The sequence below is a fragment of the Pelodiscus sinensis genome, chromosome 1, assembly GCF_049634645.1.
Source record: "Pelodiscus sinensis isolate JC-2024 chromosome 1, ASM4963464v1, whole genome shotgun sequence".
Classification (NCBI taxonomy): domain Eukaryota; kingdom Metazoa; phylum Chordata; order Testudines; family Trionychidae; genus Pelodiscus; species Pelodiscus sinensis.
Window position 1 is genome coordinate 331,684,103 of NC_134711.1, and position 21,965 is coordinate 331,706,067.

The 21,965-nt window shown below is 45.0% G+C and overlaps 2 protein-coding genes across 2 annotated transcripts; both read left to right on the forward strand.

Annotated features, from left to right (window-relative positions):
• The first annotated feature begins 7,941 nt into the window (after positions 1-7,941).
• LOC102448612 (olfactory receptor 52E4-like) lies at positions 7,942-8,940 on the forward strand. Its single transcript, XM_006112567.3, has one exon. It carries the CDS (start codon positions 7,942-7,944, stop codon positions 8,938-8,940), a length of 999 nt encoding a protein of 332 aa, XP_006112629.2.
• A 1,790-nt stretch (positions 8,941-10,730) lies between these two features.
• On the forward strand, positions 10,731-18,952 carry LOC102448854 (olfactory receptor 52B2-like). The gene is made up of 3 exons (XM_075935337.1): positions 10,731-10,950; positions 17,976-18,153; positions 18,370-18,952. Exons 1-3 carry the CDS (start codon positions 10,731-10,733, stop codon positions 18,950-18,952), a joined length of 981 nt encoding a protein of 326 aa, XP_075791452.1.
• The last annotated feature ends 3,013 nt before the right edge of the window (positions 18,953-21,965 follow it).

Consider the following 21,965-nt stretch of genomic DNA (forward strand, 5'->3'; position numbering starts at 1 on the left):
GAGTTTCTATTTTTGAACACACGTGTCCTTTATTTTGTACATCAGGAAGGGGGGGCTAGGGAGGAGTAAGTGGAAGGAGGTGAGGGAGGAATGGGGTACGAGCCCCCAATGGGGAGGACTGGGGTGGCTCTGCGGGCTCTTTGGGGTGGAAGCTCTCCTGCAGCCCCCCGATTGACCCCCCCCGGATGACAGCCTGCGGCAAGTGCAGCTGGGCTGATGGCCGAGTGCTGTGATGTGCCAAGTGTGGGCACTCAGGGCACTCCAAGCCAGGACTGCTTTGCAAGCGGGGAACCCCTGAGAACTGTCTGTCCGGGGTGGGGGTCACGTCCCTTTAAGCACAGCCCTCGGCTAGCCTGAGACAGCAGTTCCACGCTCTAAGTCTTAATCTGATGCCCTACCGGCACTGCTTCCGGCCATCCTTAACCTCGGTTCAGGGTCCACTCAATGTGGACATGCTAGTTCGAATGAGCAAAACGCTAATTCAAACTAGTTTTTAGGTCTAGATGCACTAGTTCGAATGAGCTTAGTTCGAATTAACTAATTCGAATTAAGTTAGTTCGAATTAGTGCTGTAGTGTAGACAGACCCGAACAGAGCCGGTCCCAAAGCAGACCCCTGCGGAACCCCACTTGTTATACCTTTCCATCAGGATTGTGAACCATTAATAACTACTCTCTGAGTATGGTTATCCAGCCATTTATGCACCCACCTTATAGTAGCCCCATCTAAGTTGTATTTATCTAGTTTATTGATAAGAATATCATGCGAGACCGTATCAAACGCCTTCCTAAAGTCTAGGTATACCACATCCACCGCTTCTCACTTATCCACACGACTCGTTATCCTATCAAAGAAAGCTGTCAGATTGGTTTGACATGATTTATTCTTTACAAATCCATGCTGGCTGTTCCCTATCACCTTGCCACTTACCACGTGTTTACAGATGGTTTCCTCAATTACTTGCTCCATTATCTTCCCTGGCATAGAAGTTAAACTAACTGGTCTGTAGTTTCCTGTAGTTTTCTAAATGTAACTGTGTAGATGTGTTTTGTATGGACCTAGGGGAAGAGAACTAATCCCTAGGACAAGATGCAATGAACAGGCCCAGAGGGTACCATTAGACTACATGGCTTTTTTGAAAGAGGCTTTTTCGAAAGATACTTCGAAAAAGCCTCTTTTGAAAAAGAGAGTCTAGACTACAACCAGTACTTTTGAAAAAGCAAGCCGCTTTTTCAAAAGAGAGCACCCAGGCAGTCTGGATGCTCTCTTTCGAAAAAGCATAGTTTGCATTACATAGCGCCTTTTTTTGAAAGAGCACTTTCAAAAAAAGGCGTTCTTCCTCATAAAATGAGGTTTTCTGCAGTCGAAAAACTGCCGTGCACTTTCCATTTACTTTTGAAAGAACACAGCAACAGTCTGGAAGCAGGGGAAGGTTTTTGTTTGTTTGTTTGTTTTTAAAAAAGGCCACTTTTTTCAAAAAAAACCCTGTCCTCTAGACACACCCAAGAGCGAGAGTCCATTTCCCTCTCAGCATGATGGAGAGACCCTGCTCACAGCAGGGAAGTTGAGACTTCTCAGTTCTGTCTCTCATCCTGATGCCTAGTCATTCTGTGACTGTGGCTAATTCATGTAGCTCTGTGCCTCAGTTTACCTATCTGGACAATGGGCATATGTTCATAGTCACTGTCCTTTGCTGGGAGTTTTGAAGATCCTTCAACAAAAGGGGCTGCCCAGTATGATGTTAGTTATTGATGAGAAATCCTGATCTTTGAACCGTTACTCACTGCCTGCAGAAAGTGTGTGTGTTTCCCTTCAGTCATCTACTTCCATCTCTTCCTATGGAGAGCTGATTAGTTTCCCAAGTTTTTCTTCCTAATCAACTGTAATTTTTAAATATAAAAAAATACACAGAACAGCCAATTTCACCAGCACCATGCACATGAGTTCTCCTCTCCCCTGGGAAAGTCCTGTAATTACAGATTACTCCTGAAGATGTATAATTAACACACACTCTAATTTGTTTATATCCAGCCTGTTTACATCCAGCGGCTCGCTTCTCTCGTAGAGATTTCCAGAGCCGACTGGGATTGCCCAGAGATATATTATAGATAGTGAGCACCCGTGTGTCGACTTTCCATGTGAGGTGTTCCAGGTGATGCTGGGCTCAGAGACATGTGGGAACCAGAGATGTGAGGAAGATTCTCAGTGACCTTGCAATTCACAGGGCCCCATCTCTTGCTGAAGATGACCCTGCTCAGCAAACCAACTAGAAGTTAGATGTGATGGGATAGAAGGTAAGTCTGTGGTCCTGTCTGCTCTGCACAGCAATTAAATATCCCAGGGCCCATGCCACAGGGCATATGTTTGCTACAGTTTCAAGTAGCCAAAATGTCCCTCTTTTCCGTGTTCCTCCGAGCTAATGGTCCCCAGCCTCAAGGTGGCTGTATGGCAGAAGCTGTTAGTAGAAATAAAACCCAAGTCCACATTCTGAGGCTATAGCCCCACTGAGACAAGTTTTTCCTGGAGGAAGAGTTCAGGAGTCAGTGGCGTGTTAATGCAGAAAAACTGTCATCGTATTTGCAAGTTCTGGCTGTTAATGCCAGAGGGTGTTGGGGCTGTTACTTAACTTGTATCTGCTGAAAAGCAGGGACGTGCTAGGACTCCTCATTAGACAATTATGCAGATTTCTCAGCTAGACCCGGACTTCTCCTCTCTTCCCTGCATTTGAGAAGTTGGCTGAGCTGTTATATTTTATTCATCTTAGAGCGGACGCCTAGTGGGAGCAGTTAAGGTCCAAATGCTTAGAACTTTGGCAAATGTACAAACACTCGAAAACGAGGGCTTGTAACAAAATGTGGTGTCTACACTGCACCGTAACTTGAAATGAGACACAATTTGAGCTACATAAATTGTGTATCTTATTTTGATGCTATTTCAAAATAGCTTATTTTGTCATTTGGCTCTGTCTACACGGCACCAAATTTTGAAATAAACCGCTAGTCCAAAAGGTCCCTTACTCCTCATAGAATAAGATTTACAGGGATGTTAGAATAGCAACAGGCTTGCAGTGAAGACTCAGGATACCTATTTCAGGATATACTGGTATCCCGAAATAGCATTGCAGTGTATACGTACCCTCAATGTCCAATCCCTTTAGGAATCCCATTCAGCTACGCTTTTTTCCTCCAATAATATCAGTGGCAAGGTATTATAAAGGCTGTCTGGCTAGTATGAAAACAATGATCTTCCATCATTGTTATATAATCAGACTGTCAGTGTAAGTCACAGCACTCTTGTCTGTGTGCTGTGGAAGAGGATAAATGTGAGTGCCTGATACAGCTTTCTAAGTCAAGGCCAAAAGGAACCATTCGATCACGCAGCCCTAATTCCTGTATCACACAGGACATTGCATTCCACTGAGTTGCATTGACCATTCATTATGAGTGGGAAATAGGTCAATGGAGGGATGATAGGAGTTACTATAGAGAACTTTCTGGGTGTCTGGCTTGTTGAGTCTTGCCCACATGCTCAGGGTTTAGCTGATCGCCATATTTGGAGTCGGGAAGGAATTTTCCTCCAGGGTAGATTGGCAGAGGCCCTGGAGGTTTTTCGCCTTCCTCTGTAGCATGGGGTATAGATCACAGCTGGAGGATTCTCTGCATCTTGGGGTCTTCAAAGTATTTGAAGGCTTCAATATCTGAGATCTAGGGGAGAGGATTATTCTAAGAGGGGTGGGTGAGATTCTGTGGCCTGCACTGTGCAGGGGGTCAGACTAGATGATCATAATGGTCCCTTCTGACCTTAAAGTCTATGAGTTTATGAGTTCCCCCTGTACTGGGCTCCATAACTTGTGATACACTCAAACCGGGTCTGACTAGGATTTTACATCTTGGAGTCGCAGAGCCACGGGTGAGAAGGGACAGTGAGGGAGATATTTTTGAGTAAATCTGCCAAGTTGCAAGATTTACTGACTTTGAAGCATCCAGGTTTCCCCCTTTGGAAAACCTTCACGGAAGTTTCTGCCACGACCTCCAAGGCGTCTGTTCCATTGTCCTCCTCTTCTGACAGTTAGGTACTTTTTGTTTCTTGAAGTTTCATCTAAATCTGCTCTGCTGAAATTTGAGCCCCTTGTTTCTTCTCATGGGTGATGTAGCAGGGGAGATCATTTCTTCATTTTATCTATGGCAGCCTTCCAAGCATTTGAACACTGCTATCATGTCACCCCTTAATCTCCTCTTTCCGCACTCAACACACCCAATATCTCCAGGCCTGTTTTTCACATGGTTTGTACGGCCTCCCGGGGACCATCTGCGTCTCCCGCTTCTGGAGCCTTTCCAGTTTTTCAACGTTCTTTCTACACACCAGTGCCCCAACCTGAACACAACACCCCAGCCAAGACCTGGCCAGCACCAAGTAGTGGAACACGCTTCTCTCCCGTGGCTTGCAGGCTACTCCTCTGTCAGTGCCACCCAAACTACCTTTTACATTTTTTATAACAAAATTATCCAAGCTCTGAACATTTGCCTGTCATGATCTAACCTTAGTGTAGACAGCATGAGGCCAATTCTTCCATTGACCCAGCTCCCACCACTCAGTGAGGTGGATTTCCAACAGTGACGGGAGAACCCTTGCTGTCCATGTAAGTCAAGTCAACACTGAACCATGAGGGCTTCATAACTGTACCTTTTAGGAGTAGACAAGCCCTCAACAGATCTTCCGGAAAAGCCTCCAGTTTGGATCTGCAGACATGGAAAGTTGGAGAATGAACCATTCCCCTCTGTAGTATGTTCCCATGGTTACTCATCCTCAGTGTTTATTCTGAGTTCATTCTCTTATGATCACCTCAGTGCTAAATGTTTCCTCCTATTTCCAGCTGGAATTTGTCTGGATTCAGCTCCCAGCCTTTGAGTGTTGTTCTGCCTTTCTCTAGATCGAAGACTGTGTTATTACTCACTATTTTCTCCTCATGAACATCTCACTTGATAATCTTTTTAGTAAGGTCGATGGAGCTCTATGCATCTCTCTCACTTTCCGGCATTTTCTCCAGCCTCAAGTCATTTTGGTGGCTCTTCTTTGCACCCTCTCCAGTTGTTCAACAACCTTTTCAAAATGTCGACCCTAAACCTGGATGCACTGAGAGCTCATGATGAGTTTATCCATTAAATGTATGCCCAACTGATACTGTGAAGCGCCTTTTTTTTTCCTGAATGTTTTCTTTCATTAAATCCATTGCCTCAGAGAAACCAAAGCCTATTGCATCTGTTCAATTCTCTTGACCAACCAGAATGGAATCGAGTTTATTTGGGAAAACCTGTTGTTGACTGACATTAATTATATTCCCAGAATTTTTAACTAATATCTCTTAATTAGATTTTGTTCTGCAGCTTTCTGATTGTCTGCCACTGATTTCTAATGAGATATGTGGGTGATCGGTCAGAGTGTAACTTTGATGCTTTTAACTCTTACGTTTTATTCAACATGCTTTTAACATCCTCCTTGACTTCTGTGACATGAGAACCAAACCCTGCTTCTTCCCAAATGCAGAACAAATTTAGTTCTTGAATCTAGTTCTACCTTCTCAGCAACATTAACAAGTTAATTTTCTCTCTCAGAAATGGGCCTGTCCTTTTTTTAGGATTTCTTTTTCTTTTTTACTTTAATATATATAATATCCCCCTTCTTGTGATTCTGAGACCTGCCAAACATGTTTTAATGTCCCTTGTTGTAGCCAGACATGAACCCCCACTTTAACATCCATCTTTGTCTGCTTGAAAGCATGCAGGGCACACAGAGCAGTAAAAACAGCATGATCTTTGAAAACCTTGGAGCAGGAGGTTTAGATATGCTGGCTCAGTGATCATGGACAACTGTAAGCAGAGATAAGAGGGTGGTCAAACTAATCGCTGACCAAGAGGCTGCAGAGGAGTGCCCTTGACTTAACCCATATTGATACGAACACACAGCCGTCCGCGGGGGGAGGAATCTCCCTCCCAGCAAAGAATATCCGGCACTCCTAATTTAGCTATCTTCCTCTCTTACAAGTTTAAATTATTTGAAATTCCCTTGTAAGAACTGGTGCCACAAAATGGACTAGTACAATTTGGCATCTTAAGATAAGAAAGAGAATACGGGCCCCCAGGGGTATAAAGATGGGTCCAGCAGCATCAATCTACCATCTATCTGCTGGTCGGGTTAGGAGTTTGATCTCCCGAGGTTCCACCTCGTATTCATCTTTCCTAGGAATTGAGAGACCGGCCCTGGCCTGACATGCTGGAGTTGAGAGGCACAGAAGGAGGTAAAAATTGTACCTGGATGTGGTCCTTTGTTTAAGTATATATATATATACACATCATGTTACAGCTCTTTAAAGATTAAGCTGTCATTTGGTACCATTATTTTCTCTCTTTATTTTCTTTATAACCATTTTCTTTTAAGGTCTATATTTGCTAGCAGTTAAGAAATAGAGCGATAGCCATTGTAACCATATGATTTATAAGCTTCTTTAATAAACCTGTAACTGTTTAAGCTTTAACCTAACTCCTTCAGTTGCTGTAACAGAACCAAGCACAATTTAAAAGAACTTCAGCCGGTCATAAAAGACAGGTATAGGAAGAGCTTGAGCGTTTGGATCATGCCACTCCCAGGTGACAGATCCGTTGGGGCATCTCTCAGTCTTTCCTAGACTGCCCGCTGCGAAGGGATCCTGTATCCTAGCAGCTAAAATCTGAGGTGTAATAATCTCTTCCTATAAATAAAGGGGCGTCTGTCCACACACACACTGACCTGACCGTCGGCTGACACTTGTCAAATTTCATCACTTCCAAAACATATTGCTTGCAATCTATTTTTCTTTTATGCTGTTAGTTATATATTGGTTTCTTCCCTTCCCTGTCCTTTAATTGCTGCAAATGAACTGACTTTTTAGCCAAAGTTGTTCACTTTTAGATTGTGGAATTGAGGATTTTTGCCAACTAATAAACACTTATCAAAGAATTCCCATTTTAAAATGTTTTTTTCCCTGTCTAAAGTTTTTCTCTGACTCAGATGTGCTGATAATTTGCCTCAGCTTTGGGGAATTAACCCCCAAGTATCTGCAGCTATTACTTACTGGTTGGGAGCTGTTCTCTGTTCATCTACGGGCGTGAAATCAGTTCCAACCTTTTATTTTGTTCTCCTGACTCAGGTGCTCTCTTTGTCTCTTCCCAAAATGAACCAGTCCCTGACTTTTCAGTCTGTCCACACATGGTCACCCCTGCATCTCACAACTTTTCTCGGAACCTCTTTTCTATCACCTATGTCCTCCATAGAGACTGGGTGACCAAAACTGAGCTCTTGTCCACAGCAAGTTATTCTCTACCCCACTCCTTTGGCAACTGAACACTCTCTTTCTTTGGGCCACCGCTGTGAATGAGCAGATGTTTCCATGGAGTTGCTGTCATTGACACACAATGAGATGTGTTCCATCTGGGCTGATTTCCCCCGACACAGGTCTTGGCAAAGGTTTGGATTTTTTCCATGCTCAGATTTTGAGCAAGCGGTGGATGGGGGACACCCTACAGCACAGACCTTCTAGCTTGGGTTTCACTGCCATAAGAAATAATGAGGGATACCCAGTATCACACTCCTGTTTCCTTATAGACATTATTAAGATATCCAGCATCATGATGTTTACGAATTACACATGAAGGAAGAATGATAGAATAGGGCATTGGCATTGGCATTAGCCTTGGTAAGGGTAGTTATTCATAATTCATTTCTCTAAATGATGAAAATACCATTTATCACTGTGTAAAGCCCAATCTATCTGCTTCACCCATGACAGCAGCCTCCAGTAGTGCATGTTGTGTCTCATGTTAACATTATGTCTCCATCCAGGCATTTGTACTGTGACCATCACCCTGGAGCCTGGGAACATACAAGACATCAGACGAAAGTTCGATAAATGCAGGAGACATTGTTCTGTCTCAGAGTTGGACGCCTTCCCCCCTGCTCCATGTCAGATTCCAACGCAACCCACTTCACCAACCCCTCCACCTTCATCCTGCTGGGCGTTCCTGGCTGGGAGTCAGCCCATGTCTGGATCTCCATCCCCTTCTGCACTATGTACACCATTGCCGTCTTGGGGAACTTCACCATCCTGTTCGTTGTGAAGCGGGAGATGAGCCTCCATGGGCCCATGTACTATTTCCTCTGCATGCTGGCTGTCAGCGACCTGATCCTGTCCACCTCCATTGTGCCCAAAACACTGAGCATCTTCTGGTTCAATTCCCGGGAGATTGACTTCAATGCCTGCCTCACCCAGATGTATTTCATTCACACCTTCTTGTCGATAGAATCTGGGATTCTTGGTGCAATGGCTTTGGATCGCTATGTGGCCATCTGTGATCCCCTGAGACATTCCACCATCCTGACAGACCCTATGGTGGCCAAGATTGGCCTGGCCGTGATCGGGCGGTGCACTGTGCTTGTACTGCCTACTCCCTTCCTAGCGAGGCAGTGGCCGTATTGCAGAACTAACATCATCACCCACACGCACTGCGAGCACATGGCCGTGGTGAAGCTGGCCTGTGCCGACACCCGCATCAGTAATTACTATGGCCTTTCTGTGGTATTCTTAGTTACTGGGGTGGATGCCATTATTATCACTGTGTCCTACACCCAGATCCTCAGGGCCATCTTCAGTCTTCCCACAAAGGAGACTCAGCTCAAGACGTTTGGGACGTGTGGCTCCCACCTCTGTGTCATATTAGTCTTTTACATCCCGGGTCTCTTCTCCTTCCTCACGCACAGGCTTGGCCACAATTTGGCCCTGCATTTCGAAGTTCTCATTGCCAATGTGTACCTCTTGGTGCCCCCCATGCTAAACCCCATCATCTATGGGGTGAGGACCAGACAGATCCGGGAAAGGCTGCTCACACTCTTTACTCAGAAAGGGGCCTAACATTTTCTACTTGTGCTACAGATCACACACTAAGTTCTCTTCAGATCTGGTTGGTGATGTCGGGCAAAGACCTCTTTCCTGAATCACTTACTAGACAGACATTAAGTCTTCTCCTGTCTGTACTGTGCTATTTCAGTGTGACAGACTAGAGAACTGATCTGAGTACAACTAGGGAAATACAACATAGATTGGGCTACTGTAAGTTGGGTGCCTACCTGGCTGAATAATTGTTCTCAGACAGTAGTTATCAGTGGTTCACAGTCATACCAACAGGATATAACGTGTGGGGTTTTGCAGCAACCAGTTTGGGGATAGGATCTGTTCAATATCTTCATCAATGATGTAGATAACGGCATAGAAAATGCTCTTATTAAGTTTGCAGATGATACCAAGTTGGGAGGGGTTGCAAGTGCTTTGGAGGATACGGTTATAATTTGAAATGATCTGGACAAACTGGAGAAACGGTCTGAGGTAAACACGATGAAGTTTAATGAGGACAAATGCAAAGTGCTCCACTTAGGAAGGAACGATCCACTTCACACACACGGAATAGGAAATGATTGTCTAAGAAGGAGTTCTGCAGAAAGAAATCTAGAGGTCATAGTGGACCACAAGTAAATGTGAGTCAACAGTGCAATAGTTTTTCACTCACACACACACACACACACACACACACACACACACACACAGAGAGAGAGAGAGAGAGAGAGAGAGAAAATAATTATGGGCTACATTAACAGGAATGTTGTAAGACAGGAGAAATTATTCTTCTGCTCTGCTCCATGCTGATTATGTCTCATCTGGAGTATTGTGTCCAGTTCTGGGACCACATTTCAGGAAAGACGTGGACACATTGGAAAAAGTCCCAAGAAGAACAATGAAAATAAATAAATATTTAGAAAACATGACCTATGTGGAAAGATTTTTTTTAAAAGGGGGTGTGTGTTTAGTTTGGAAAAGACAAAGACTGAGGGGGCACATGAGAACAGTTTTCAAGTACAGAAAAAACTGTTAAAGGAGGAAGAAGAAAATTTTTTTTGCTCTTGTCCTCTGCAAATAGGACAAGAAGCAATGGGCTTAAATTGCAGCAAGGGAGGTTTAGGTTGGACATTAGGAAAAACTTCCTACCTGTCAGGGTGGTTGAGCACTGGAATAAATTGCCCAGGGCAGTTTTGAAATCTCCATCCCTATGTATGACTGGGTTGCCTCTTGCTCACAGGTTAACTCTGTTTTATATTAGCAAAATCATGGTCATTGCTATCTAGGCCTCAGGCTTCATACCCGGCCTGTGATTCATGGGCCTATGTTTCAGGCCCTCATCTTACTGCAACAGGGCAATTAGGGTAGGGCAGAAGCATCACAAAGAAAAGAACCAGCCTAGCGAGGTAGACCGAGGTTCCAATAGCCAGCGTTGATAACAGTGAAACTGGATATTTAGGGAGGCTGAGGAATGCCCATTATGGGAGGTTTAAGCACAGGATGGACAAACGCCCATAAGAGATGAGCCAGGTTTCCTCAGCCCTGCCTCAGCATGGGGATGGTGCGGCTGGCTGCTCCTTCCACCTCATATTTTAGATACTGCTTAGAAAAAGACCCATCTCCATATTATCATCAGAGGTGTCACCCATCCTCTGACCCTAGCGTCTCATAGGAACATTGTCTCTCCATCCAGGCATTTCTACTGCGACCGTCACCCTAGACCCTGGGCACATACAGGACATTAGTGGCACATACAGTTCATGTAGGAGACATTTTTCTGCATCAGATGTAAACACCTTCTCCACTACTCCATGTCAGATTCTAACATCACCAACCTCTCCACCTTCATCCTGCTGGGCATCCCTGACCTGAAGGTGGATCATGTCTGGATCTCCATCCCCTTCTGCACCATGTATGTCATAGCCCTCTTGGGGATCTTCACCATCCTGTCAGTCGTGAACATAGAGCCAAATCTTCATGGGTCTATGAATTATTTCCTCTGCATGCTGGCTGCTACTGATCTCATCCTCTGTACATCGATCTGGCCAAGAATGCTAACCATCTTCTGGTTCCATTCGGGGGAGACTGAATTCCCTCACCCACCCGTTCTGCTTCCATTACTTTTCAGTGACGTTTTTGGCCATGGCTTTGGATCACTATGTGTCCATCTGCCATCCTTTGGGACATTCCACTGACCTAAGTGAATGTCAGACATGCAACCAACCTTGGTGGCCAAGATTGGCCTGGTCATGGTGCTGTATAATTGCAAGCTTGTACTGCCCGATATCCTCCTTGGAAGGTGGTGGCCGCATTGCAGGTCCAGCATCGTCAGCCTTCGCACAGCCTGAGCCCCTAGGCAGGGCCTATTAACTATCAGCGGGGCCGTGCTGCCACGCTGCCTAGAGGGAACCTTGCCAGCCCTCTGCCTTTAGTGACACGTGCAAGTCAAAGCAGGCGTGCCCGCTGCAGCGTGTTAGTGACTTGGATTCAGCTGGACTCAGACCCCCGGATCTGTTGAGACAAGAGAATCCATTCAGCCTCATCCCCAGTGCACTGCACTGTAGAATTACCCCCATTAACTGGATGAGCAGGCGGAGAGTCCAGCCCGGGGCATCCAAGAGCCCTACCGCCAGGGCAGGGCTGGAAAGTCTGACTCAGCTTAGACCCTCAGATTCCAATTCCCCCTGGGCGAGCGTGGGAGGAAATGGACCAAGAGAGAAATCTCTGCCTTGCCCACAAGGCTCCCCTTCTTCCAGCACAGCCTGGGGGGTGCAGGGAGGAGAGGCCTCTGTCCCCTGGAGCCCCAGCTGCCCTCCATCCACAGGAGCATTTTCTTGGTGTTGCCTTTAGCGAGTCTCTTTCCCCAAAGTAACCCCAGTGACTGTGATGTGTTGACAGGTTTCTGAGTGGGAGCAAACGTGAAGTCTAGGAGTTCACACCTCGGGGCGTGTCTATACTATGGGATAAGGTTAAATTAAGATACGCAACTTCAGCTATGTTAATTGTGTAGCTGCAATCAAAGTAACTTAACTCAACTTTTGGCGCTGTCCACACTGCAGGAAGTCGAAGGGAGACCCTTTCCCTTCAACATTCCTTACTCCTTGTGGAAGCAGGACTTACCTGGCATTGACCAGAGCACCTGTCTCAGTTCAAATTAGTGTGTCTTCACTAGACCTCTAATTTGAATGCAGGAAAATCAATAGTGGCAACTTTGATCTTCTCTGTAGAGTGGATGTCTCCTCACAAGGAACGGGAGCTCAGAGACTTCAGCTGATTCTGAAACACCATGGCTACGTCTACATTGGCACCCCTTTCCGGAAAAGGGATGCTAATGAGACGAGTCGGAATTGCAAATCCACGGGGGATTTAAATATCCCCCGCGGCATTTGCATTTACAAGGCTGCTGCTTTTTTCCGGCTTGGGGATAAGCCAAAGAAAAGCGCCAGTCTAGACGCGATTCTCCGGAAAATAAGCTCTTTTCCAGAGGATTTCTTATTCCTACTTCAAAGAAATCACTTGAAAGGGGTGCCTATGTAGACGTAGCCCATGAGAATCTGCTCAAGCTTCTTCTTCCAGCCTTTTTTCGGCCTCCCACTGAACAATCCTGCCAGAACAGGAGTCCCTCTTGGCATCGCAGAGAGACCGAGGATGTATCACAGGCTGCGTGTAGACTACAGGCTTTTGTCGACAGAAGTTTTGTTGACAGAATCTGTCGACAAAGCTTCTGTCGACAAAGAGCGTCTAGACTATATCCAGTTCTGTCGACAAAGCAAGCCACTTTGTTGACATGGCAATGTAGACACAAAAGTCAGTGTAGAAGCAATAACGCATTCTGTCGACAAAAGTCGTTATTCTTCATAGAATGAGGTTTACAGCCATCAACAAAACTGCTGAGTTCTGTTAAAGTTATGTCGACAGAACTCAGCGGCAGTGTAGACGCAGGTATAGTTTTGTCAACAAAAGTGAAGTTTAAATATCCCGTGAATCATTAACATAAGCATGGCTGCCACTTTTTTTCGAAATTGAGTTTTTTTTTTTTAAAAAAAACCAGCAGTCTAGAGATGGATCTGTCGAAAATAAAACCTTTTTCAAAAGATCCTGTAAACCTCATTTTTTGAGGAATACAGGATCTTTTGAAAAAGGGCTTATTTTCGACAGATCTGTATCTAGACTGCTGTCTTTTTTTTAAAAAAACTCCGTTTTGAAAAAAAGCGGTGGCATGTCTATGCTAATGAATCGTGGGATATTTAAATCCCTGCTTCATTAGCAATTTCGATATGTTTGATTTGCATCCCTCTGTCGACAGAGGGATGCAATCTAAACTTAGCCTCAGTCTCTAGGGTTATGTTTACACTACACTGCTGCTGTCAGTCTTCCAGGGTTTGAATTAGTGGGTCTAGTGAAGACAGCTAATTCAAAGTGAGAGGGGTGCTCCGGTCAATGCCGGTAGTCCTGCTTCCACGAGGAGTAAGGGAAATCAAAGGAAGAGAATTTTCACTTTGATTCCTGCAGCCTGGACAGCGCCAAAAGCCAAGTTAAGGTACTGAGACTTCAGCTACGCAATTAATATAGCCGAAGTTGCGTATCTTAATTCAACTTCATCCAATAGTGTAGACATACTCATGGTGATCTTGGCCAGTTCATGTCGCCCTGTGTCTCAGTTCACCTATCTGTGTAATGGGGATATGTTCATTGTCGCTTTTCTTTGCTACGGTGTTATAAAGATCTTCCAGTGAAAGATGCTGCCCAATGTGATGAGACAAGGAGTCCTATGGCACCTTATAGACTAACAGATTTATCGGAGCATAAGCTTTCGTGGGCAAAGACCCACTTCGTCATCTGTTAGTCTATAAATTGCACAGGACTCCTTGTCTCTTTTGCAGATTCAGACTAACACGGCTACCTCTCTGATATGCGGTGAGAGTTACTTATGAGAATCACTGATCTTTGACCCATTGGCGACAACACATCTGGAGAAAGTGCTCGTGTCTCCCCTTTGTCATCTTCTTCCAGATCTTTCTGTCTACTGTCAACCCGTCCATCCAGGCCATTTACAGGGCATCAAACCCTATGGAAATCTCAGTTTTTCTTGCTAATCAGTTATAACTGTGACTCAGCCCAGATCCCAGGAGTTCCCCTCTCCCTGTGGGAAGGTCTCTTAATTGTTGTTTACTTCTGCAGCTGGATAAATAGCCCAGAAGAGCAGCCAGGACTGTCTCCAGCATGTTTACACAGAGGAGCCCATTTCTCCATTATAGGCTGAGTGAATCCGACCAGGTTTGCACGGAGCTATATTATAAACAGCTCACCAACCTGTGTCGGCTCTCGGCCTGGGGTGTGTCGGGAGCTGCTGCGGGGACAGAGGTGTGGCGCACGGTGAGCTAACGAGGATTCCCAGGGAAGACATTGATGTCTCCAGGATCACAGGTATCTGTTTCTTGCTTGACAAGGCCAGTGCAAGTTGGGCATGATGGGATAGAGAATAAGTCTGTGACCCTTTCTGCTCTGCATAGTCATTAAATACCCAGGACTCTTGTCACAGTGATAACTTTGCTCCAGTATCACTGGCCAAAATGGCTCTCTTTTTCAAGGCACCTCCAGCTGGTAGCCTCTAGTCCCAAAGGATATGTCTAAGTACATTCCCACGCTTCATTTTCATAATGGTGGCTGTGCGGTCTTTCGAAAAAGGGCTTTTCGAAAGTAAAACCACCATCTAAATGAAAAAAAATCCCAAGGAGTACAGGATCTTTCAAAAAGGGTGGGTTTTTTTGGTCAAAATAACCCCATCTAGATGGCAGTTTTTCTTTCAAAAACCCCTTTTTTGAAAGGCCGCGCGGCCACCGTTATGCAAATGAAGTGTGGGAAATTCAAATCCCAGCTTCATGTGCAATTTTGATCTGTCTAATTTACATCCCTCTTTCAAAAGAGGGATGTAGTTTAGACGTACCCAAAGTGCCACAGTGGAACAGTGGATTGATCCTTCAGAAGGAAAGGCATTAGTAGATATGTGATACAAGCCATATTTTAAGACATGGCCCATGGTTTTCTTAGGCTCCACTGAGACAAAACTTCCTTTGAAGTAAAACCTGAGTCAATACCTCAGGAATCAGATGTGTGTTAATGCACAGACACTGTCACCTCCTCCCCTGCCTTTCAGGACTCTGGACGTTAATGAGGACAGACGGGGTGGGCAGGCTGTTCCCTGAATTTTATCTGCTGTCACGTGTACAGGTGGAAGGGCTCCTCACTGGAACCATTATCAGTGTTCCTCCAATGGGCAGGTATCTTTTTTTCCCTAGCTACATTTGAGAGATCGGCTGAACTGCTGTGCCTGAAATTTTCCATAGAAAGAAATCCTGTCGAAAGCAGACCCCTAGCTCAGAAATTTCTTTCCAAACGTTGTGAGTTTGGCAAACAGAAAAGTGACTGGCAACAAGAACTTCTAAGGTATAGGACTCCATTACTGAAGGTGATATCAGCACCATCTACACTGGCCAAATCCATTGCTGAAGCCCATACAGCAAAGCAGTTTGCTATAATAATGTCTTCAGAAGACGTCCAAGAGGCAGAAGGGCTATTGTGTAAAGAGTTTTCTTTTATCAGAGAGTATGTCTACGCTGCCACCCTAGTTCAAACTAGGGTGGCTAATGTAGGCATTCGAACTTGCAAATGAAGTCCGGGATTTAAACATCCTGGACTTCATTTGCATGTTCCCGGGCGCCGCCATTTTTAAATGCCCCGTAGTTTGAACTACCTGCCCGCGGCTACACGCAGCATGGACTAAGTAGTTTGAATTAAAGTTTCTAATTCGAACTACCCTTAAACTTCCTTGCAGGAGGAATAAAGGTCGTTTGAATTAGGAGCTTTAATTCGAACTAACTAGTCCATGCTGCGTGTAGCCATGGGCAGGTAGTTCGAACTACGGGGCATTTAAAAATGGCAGCTCCCGGGAACATGCAAATGAAGTCCAGGATGTTTAAATCCCGGACTTCATTTGCAAGTTCGAATGCCTACATTAGCCACCCTAGTTCGAACTAGGGTGGCAGTGTAGACATACCCAGAGATACATGTGTTCATGTGTTGTCAGAGTGCATAAATATAAATGCCGGATCTAATTTCTTTATCGGTTGATTTATAGGGTTCAAGGGTGGAACTTTCGTTAGATCTGCCAGTCTGATTTCCTGTATAACATACATCATCAAATTTCACCCAGTCACCCCTACATTGAGTTCCATAATGTATGTTTGACTCAGACATGGTCTACAGTGGAATTTTTACAGCATAGACTCATAAAGCAACAGGGTGAGTAGGTTTCACAGGATCATAGAATCATAGAACCATAGAGCTGGAAGAGACCTCAGAAGGTCATCAAGTCCAGCCCCCTGCTCTAGGCAGGACCAATCCCAACTAACTCAACCCAGCCAGGGCTTTGTCAAGCCAAGTCTTAAACACCTCTAGGGATGGAGACTCCACTACTTCCCTAGGTAACCCATCCCAGTGCTTCACCACCCTCCTAGTGAAATAGTTTTTCCTAATATCCAACCTGGACCTCTCCCACCACAACTTGAGACCATTGCTCCTTGTTCTGCCATCTGTCACTACTCAGAACAGCCTCTCTCCAGCCTCTTTGGAATCTCCCTTCAGGAAGTTGAAGGCTGCTCTCAAATCCCCCCTCACTCTTCGCTTCTGAAGACTAAACAGACCCAACTCCCTCAGCCTCTCCTCATAGGTCATATGCTCCAGCCCTCTAATCATTTTGATTGCCCTCCGCTGGACCCTCTCCAATGTGTCCACATCCTTTTTGTAGTGGGGGACTCAGAACTGAACGCAATACTCCAGATGTGGCCTCACCAGAGTTTTTGCAAAGGTCATCTAATATTTTGTCTTGTATTTTAACGTCCCTTATGAATTCTGATATCTTTCAGTGTGCATTGATTGCTATCGATTTTCTCTTCATCCTGTTTGTTATATATTGCTTTCCACATGGACCTCTCTTTGCTGCCTTCAATGTGCCATTAACTCGTGTTTTTAGCCAAAGTTGTGAACTTCCTGCTTTATGAAATCAAGGATTTTTAGAATAGTGATAAAAATGTAGCCGTGTTAGTCTGGTCTAGCTGAAACAAAAGACAGGACTATGCAGCACTTTAAAGACTAACAAGCTGGTTTATTAGGTGATGAGCTTTCGTGGGCCAATTTTCTTTTATGGAAGAAAATTGGCACAACCGTATCACTTTGGTATATATGGTCATGCCAATTTTCTTCCACACATTGATCTGAGGAAGTGGATCTGGCCCACGAAAGCTCATCATCTAATAAACCATCTTGTTAGTCTTCAAGGATTTTTAGCAATCTAATAAACTCTTCTTAAAACACTCACAATTTTTCTTCGTATTTCTGGGTCTAAACTTTTCCCCCCAATCAGTTTTTAATGATAGCTGGCTTCAGCATTTGGGGAATGAGCCGTTTCATAGCATTAAGTATCCACAGATGTTGCTGATTAGGAAGTGTGCTTTGTCCATTGGAATGGAATCAGTTTTAATCTTTTACTTCATTCTCCTCTCACCTATGCCCCTTCTTTGTCTCTTCTCTATACAAACCTCTCCCAGCTGTTTCAATCTCTCTGATTTGGAGCAACTGGGTGCATGAGGAATTCATAACTGGCTTTCACTTCTTTAAGGAAGAATGAGAGAAAATCAATAGCTATATTTGTGTGTCCAACTGATGTGGATAAAGTTATTCCATACCATGATGTGTAGTACTGACACATGGAACACCATGAAATGTGGGATTGGCATTAGTAGGACCAGTTGTTCATAATACATTTCAGAGAATAGGAATAATGTCATTTTTCAGTATGTGATAATCAAATCATCTGCTTCCCCAATGTGAAAAGCCTGTCATGTCTCATACTAACATTTTCTCTCCATACAGGCTTTTCTACTGCCACTGACACTCTGGGTCCTGGGGGCATACAGGAAGTCAGGGAAACGTACCGTGAACTAAGGACACAATATTCTGCCTCAGGGTTGAACACTTTCTCGACTTCTCCATGTCAGATTACAACACAACCAAATACACCAACCCCTCCACCTTCATCCTGCTAGGCATTCCAGGCCTAGAAGGAAAGCATGTTTGGATCTCCATCCCCTTCTGCGTCTTGTACACCATAGCCATCTTCGGGAACTTTACTATCCTGTTCATTGTTAAGGTAGAGCCGAGCCTCCATGAGCCCATGTACTATTTCCTCTGCATGCTGGCTGCCAGCGACCTGATCCTGTCCACCTCCATCATGCCCAAAACTCTGAGCATCTTCTGGTTCAATTCCAGGGAGATCGATTTCAATGCCTGCATCACCCAGATGTTCTTCATTCACTGCTTCTTAGCAATCGAGTCTGGGATCTTCGTGGCCATGGCATTGGATCGCTACGTGGCCATCTGCCATCCCCTGAGACATTCCACCATCCTAACAAACTACATGGTGGCCAACCTTGGCTTGGCCGTGGCTCTGCGCAGCAGCACGCTCATTATGCCCAGTGTTCTTCTGGCAAGTCAGTGGTCATATTGTCAAACCAACATCATCCCCCACTCCTACTGCGAGCACATGGCCGTGGTGAAGCTGGCCTGCGCTGACATCGGCATCAGTTCTTACTACGGCCTTTCTGTGTTATTCTTTGTGACGGGTCTGGATGTGTTTTGTATCGTTTTGTCCTATACCCAGATTTCCAGGGCCATCTTCAGCCTCCCTACAAAGGGTACTAAGCGCAAGACTTTGGGGACCTGTGGCTCCCACCTTTGTGCCATTTTAGCCTTTTACATCCCATGTGTGTTCTCCTTACTCACGCACCGATTTGGCCACAATGTGCCTCAGCATTTCCATGTTCTTGTTTCTAATGTGTACCTCCTAGTGCCCCCCATGTTAAATCCTCTCATCTATGGGGCGAGGACCAAACAGATCCGGGACAGGCTGCTCCATCTCCTGAGTAGCTGGACCTTTTCCCCTGAAGTACCTATTGGACAGTCAAAGGCTCATTAAACCCTTCCCTGACTTTACTCTGATGTTTCCACATGACTATGGAAGCAGTCGGTGTAGAATTCATTAAGTGACAGGTTTGCCACCAATCTAATTGTTCATAACTGGACTTCTAAGGCTATACCTCTTCCCCTCCACTTCTCTATGTCTGCTCTTCACCTTTCCCTGAAGACCCATCTATTATTTGTTCCTGTCCTTCCACCATCACCTGTTGGATCATCTTCCCCTCCTTCTCTCCCTGTTGCAAGGCAGCCATGTTAGGTTTTGGATTTGGGGGGGATTTTAACCTTCATTTTAGTGGCTACTTAGGCACTTGACTATTCTAGTTTTTTTGGGAGATAAACTTAGCTGTCATGAGCACTGTACCTAATTCTTGTATAAAATGAAGAAAATGAAGGTAATAATAAATGCACTTATCTCTAATACCAACATGTTCTGGTATTTTGTGACTAGTAACAGAAAAGTACCAGGAAAAACTTAAAAATCAACAAATAGTCTGGTAGCACTTTAGAGACTAACAAAACGTGTAGATGGTATCATGAGCTTTCGTGGGCACAACCCACTTCTTCAGATGACCAGGAGCATTGGAAATGCAGAGCCAAGAATAAAAAAGGGTATGTCTACACTACCCTCCTAGTTCGAACTAGGAGGGTAATGTATGCATACCGCACTTGCTAATGAAGCCCGGGATTTGAATTTCCCGGGCTTCATTAGCATAAGCGGGGAGCCGCCATTTTTAAATCCCCGCTGCTTCGAACCCCGTGTAGCGCGGCTACACGGGGCTCGAACTAGGTAGTTCGGACTAGGGTGCCTATTCCGAACTACCGGTACACCTCGTTTCACGAGGAGTAACGGTAGTTCGGAATAGGCACCCTAGTCCGAACTACCTAGTTCGAGCCCCGTGTAGCCGCGCTACACGGGGTTCGAAGCAGCGGGGATTTAAAAATGGCGGCTCCCCGCTTATGCTAATGAAGCCCGGGAAATTCAAATCCCGGGCTTCATTAGCAAGTGCGGTATGCATACATTACCCCGCTAGTTCGAACTAGCGGGGTAGTGTAGACATACCCTAAGGGAAGGAGGAGGGGCAGGGGGGAGGGGGAGGGGAAAAAATGAAGGGGAGGAAGAAAAAAAACAGAGTGTAGATAAGCTTTAGAGGGATAGCCGAGTGATTCTGTAACAGGAAAAACTTGAAAAACAATGAACAGTCTAGTAGCATCTTAAAGACTGAATAGTTACAAGAGGCTAATAAGAACCATTAGTTAGCACTTGGAAAGGAAGATGACCAAAACCAGATTTTAAACAGACATCAAGAACCATTAGCACCTTCATTGTTTGGTTAATTGATAATGTGGGAGGCATCTGATATCTCGATTCAAACCATAGGCATAAGAATGAAGTTAAGCTCCATGCATGTAGAATAGTAATAGAGATGTAGCCATATAGTGTAGTCTAGGTGAAACAAAAAAACAGGACTAAGTAGCACTTTAAAGACTAACAAGATGGTTTATTATGTGATGAGCTTTCGTTGGCCAGACCCACTTCCTCAGATCAAATTGTGGAAGAAAATTGGCATGACCGTATATACCAAAGAATACAATAAAAAAAGTGAACACATATGAGAAGGACAAATCAAATTCAGAACAAAAGGGGGATGGGGGGGAGGTAAATGTCTGTGAGCTAATGATATTAGAGGTGATAATTGGGGAAGCTATCTTTGTAATGGGTACGATAATTAGCGTCTTTGTTAAGACCTTGGCGTAAAGTGTCAAATTTAAGCATGAATTTAAGCATGAATGACAGTTCAGAGTGACAGTTCAGAGGATTAAAGTGGACTAAGTGGGTCAGACCAATGGTCCAGCCAGCTCAGTATCCTTCCTTCCAACAGTGGCCAATAGCAGGTACCTTTGTGCCATTTTATCCTTTTACATCCCATGTGCGTTGTCCTTACTCATGCACCGATTCGGTCACAGTGTGGCCCTGCATTTCCATGTTCTCTTTGCCAATATCTACCTCTTGGTGCCTCCTGTGCTGAATCCCATCGTCTACGGGGTGAGGACCAGGCAGATCTGGGACAGGCTGCTCCGTCTCTTGACTCAAAAAGGGATCTAACGTTTTGTCCGGGTGCTCAAGCTCTCAGACTAAGCTTCATTCAGAGCTGGCTGGTGACATGGTGCTGGGCTGTCTTCCCTGAGTCACCTACTAGGCAGTCAAAGAGATGACATTATATCTTTTCCTGACCTTACTCTCCTATTTCAGCATGACAGACTGGGGCAGTGGTGTGTGTCCAACTCATGAAGTGAGACGTTTGCCACCAATCTTATCGCTCAGAACAGTACCCATGGAGCAACCCCTCCTGCCCCTCAACTTCTGCCAACATGCTGACTCTTCTCTGCCACTTCCCCTCAAGATCGTGCCTTAATTCCTTCTCCTGTCTTCCTTCTGTCACTCACTGGATCATCTCCACCTCCCCCACATCATCCTGCAAGGGACCCACTTTAAGTTTTGGCTTTGGGGGGGAGACTGTAACCCTCATTCTAATGACTACTTAGGCCCTTGAAAGCTCTTGATTTTTGGCAGATAAACACTCTGGCTAACGGAAAAAAGTTTTCCGTTAAAAGCATTTTTGGAACAGAGCATCTAGATTGGCACGGGTGCTTTTCCGTAAAAGCACTTTTTGCGGAAAAGCGTCTGTGCCAATCTAGACGCGCTTTTCTGCAAAAAAGCCCCGATCACCATTTTTGCGATCGGGGCTTTTTTGCGCAAAACAAATCTGAGCTGTCTACACTGGACTTTTGTCAACAAAACGATACCTGTGTCTACACTACCGCCGAGTTTTGTCGACATAACATCGACAGAACTTGGCAGTTTTGTCGATGGCTGTAAATCTCACTCTACAAGGAGTAACGCCTTTTGTCGACAGAGTTCTGCCTACAGAAGACGTTATTGCATCTACACTGTCCTTTGCATCTATGCTGTCATGTCGACAAAGCAGCTTGCTTTGTCAACAGAACTGGAT

What these genes read in the sequence shown, in the direction of transcription:
- LOC102448612 (XM_006112567.3), top strand. Translation starts at nt 7,942, where the DNA reads ATGCAGGAGACATTGTTCTGTCTCAGAGTTGGACGCCTTCCCCCCTGC.
- LOC102448854 (XM_075935337.1), top strand. Translation starts at nt 10,731, where the DNA reads ATGTCAGATTCTAACATCACCAACCTCTCCACCTTCATCCTGCTGGGC. An exon ending in TGCTACTGATCTCATCCTCT is followed by an intron (nt 10,951 to 17,975) that starts GTACATCGATCT and finishes TCTCCATGTCAG; the next exon opens with ATTACAACACAACCAAATAC. An exon ending in CCGAGCCTCCATGAGCCCAT is followed by an intron (nt 18,154 to 18,369) that starts GTACTATTTCCT and finishes CCATCCCCTGAG; the next exon opens with ACATTCCACCATCCTAACAA.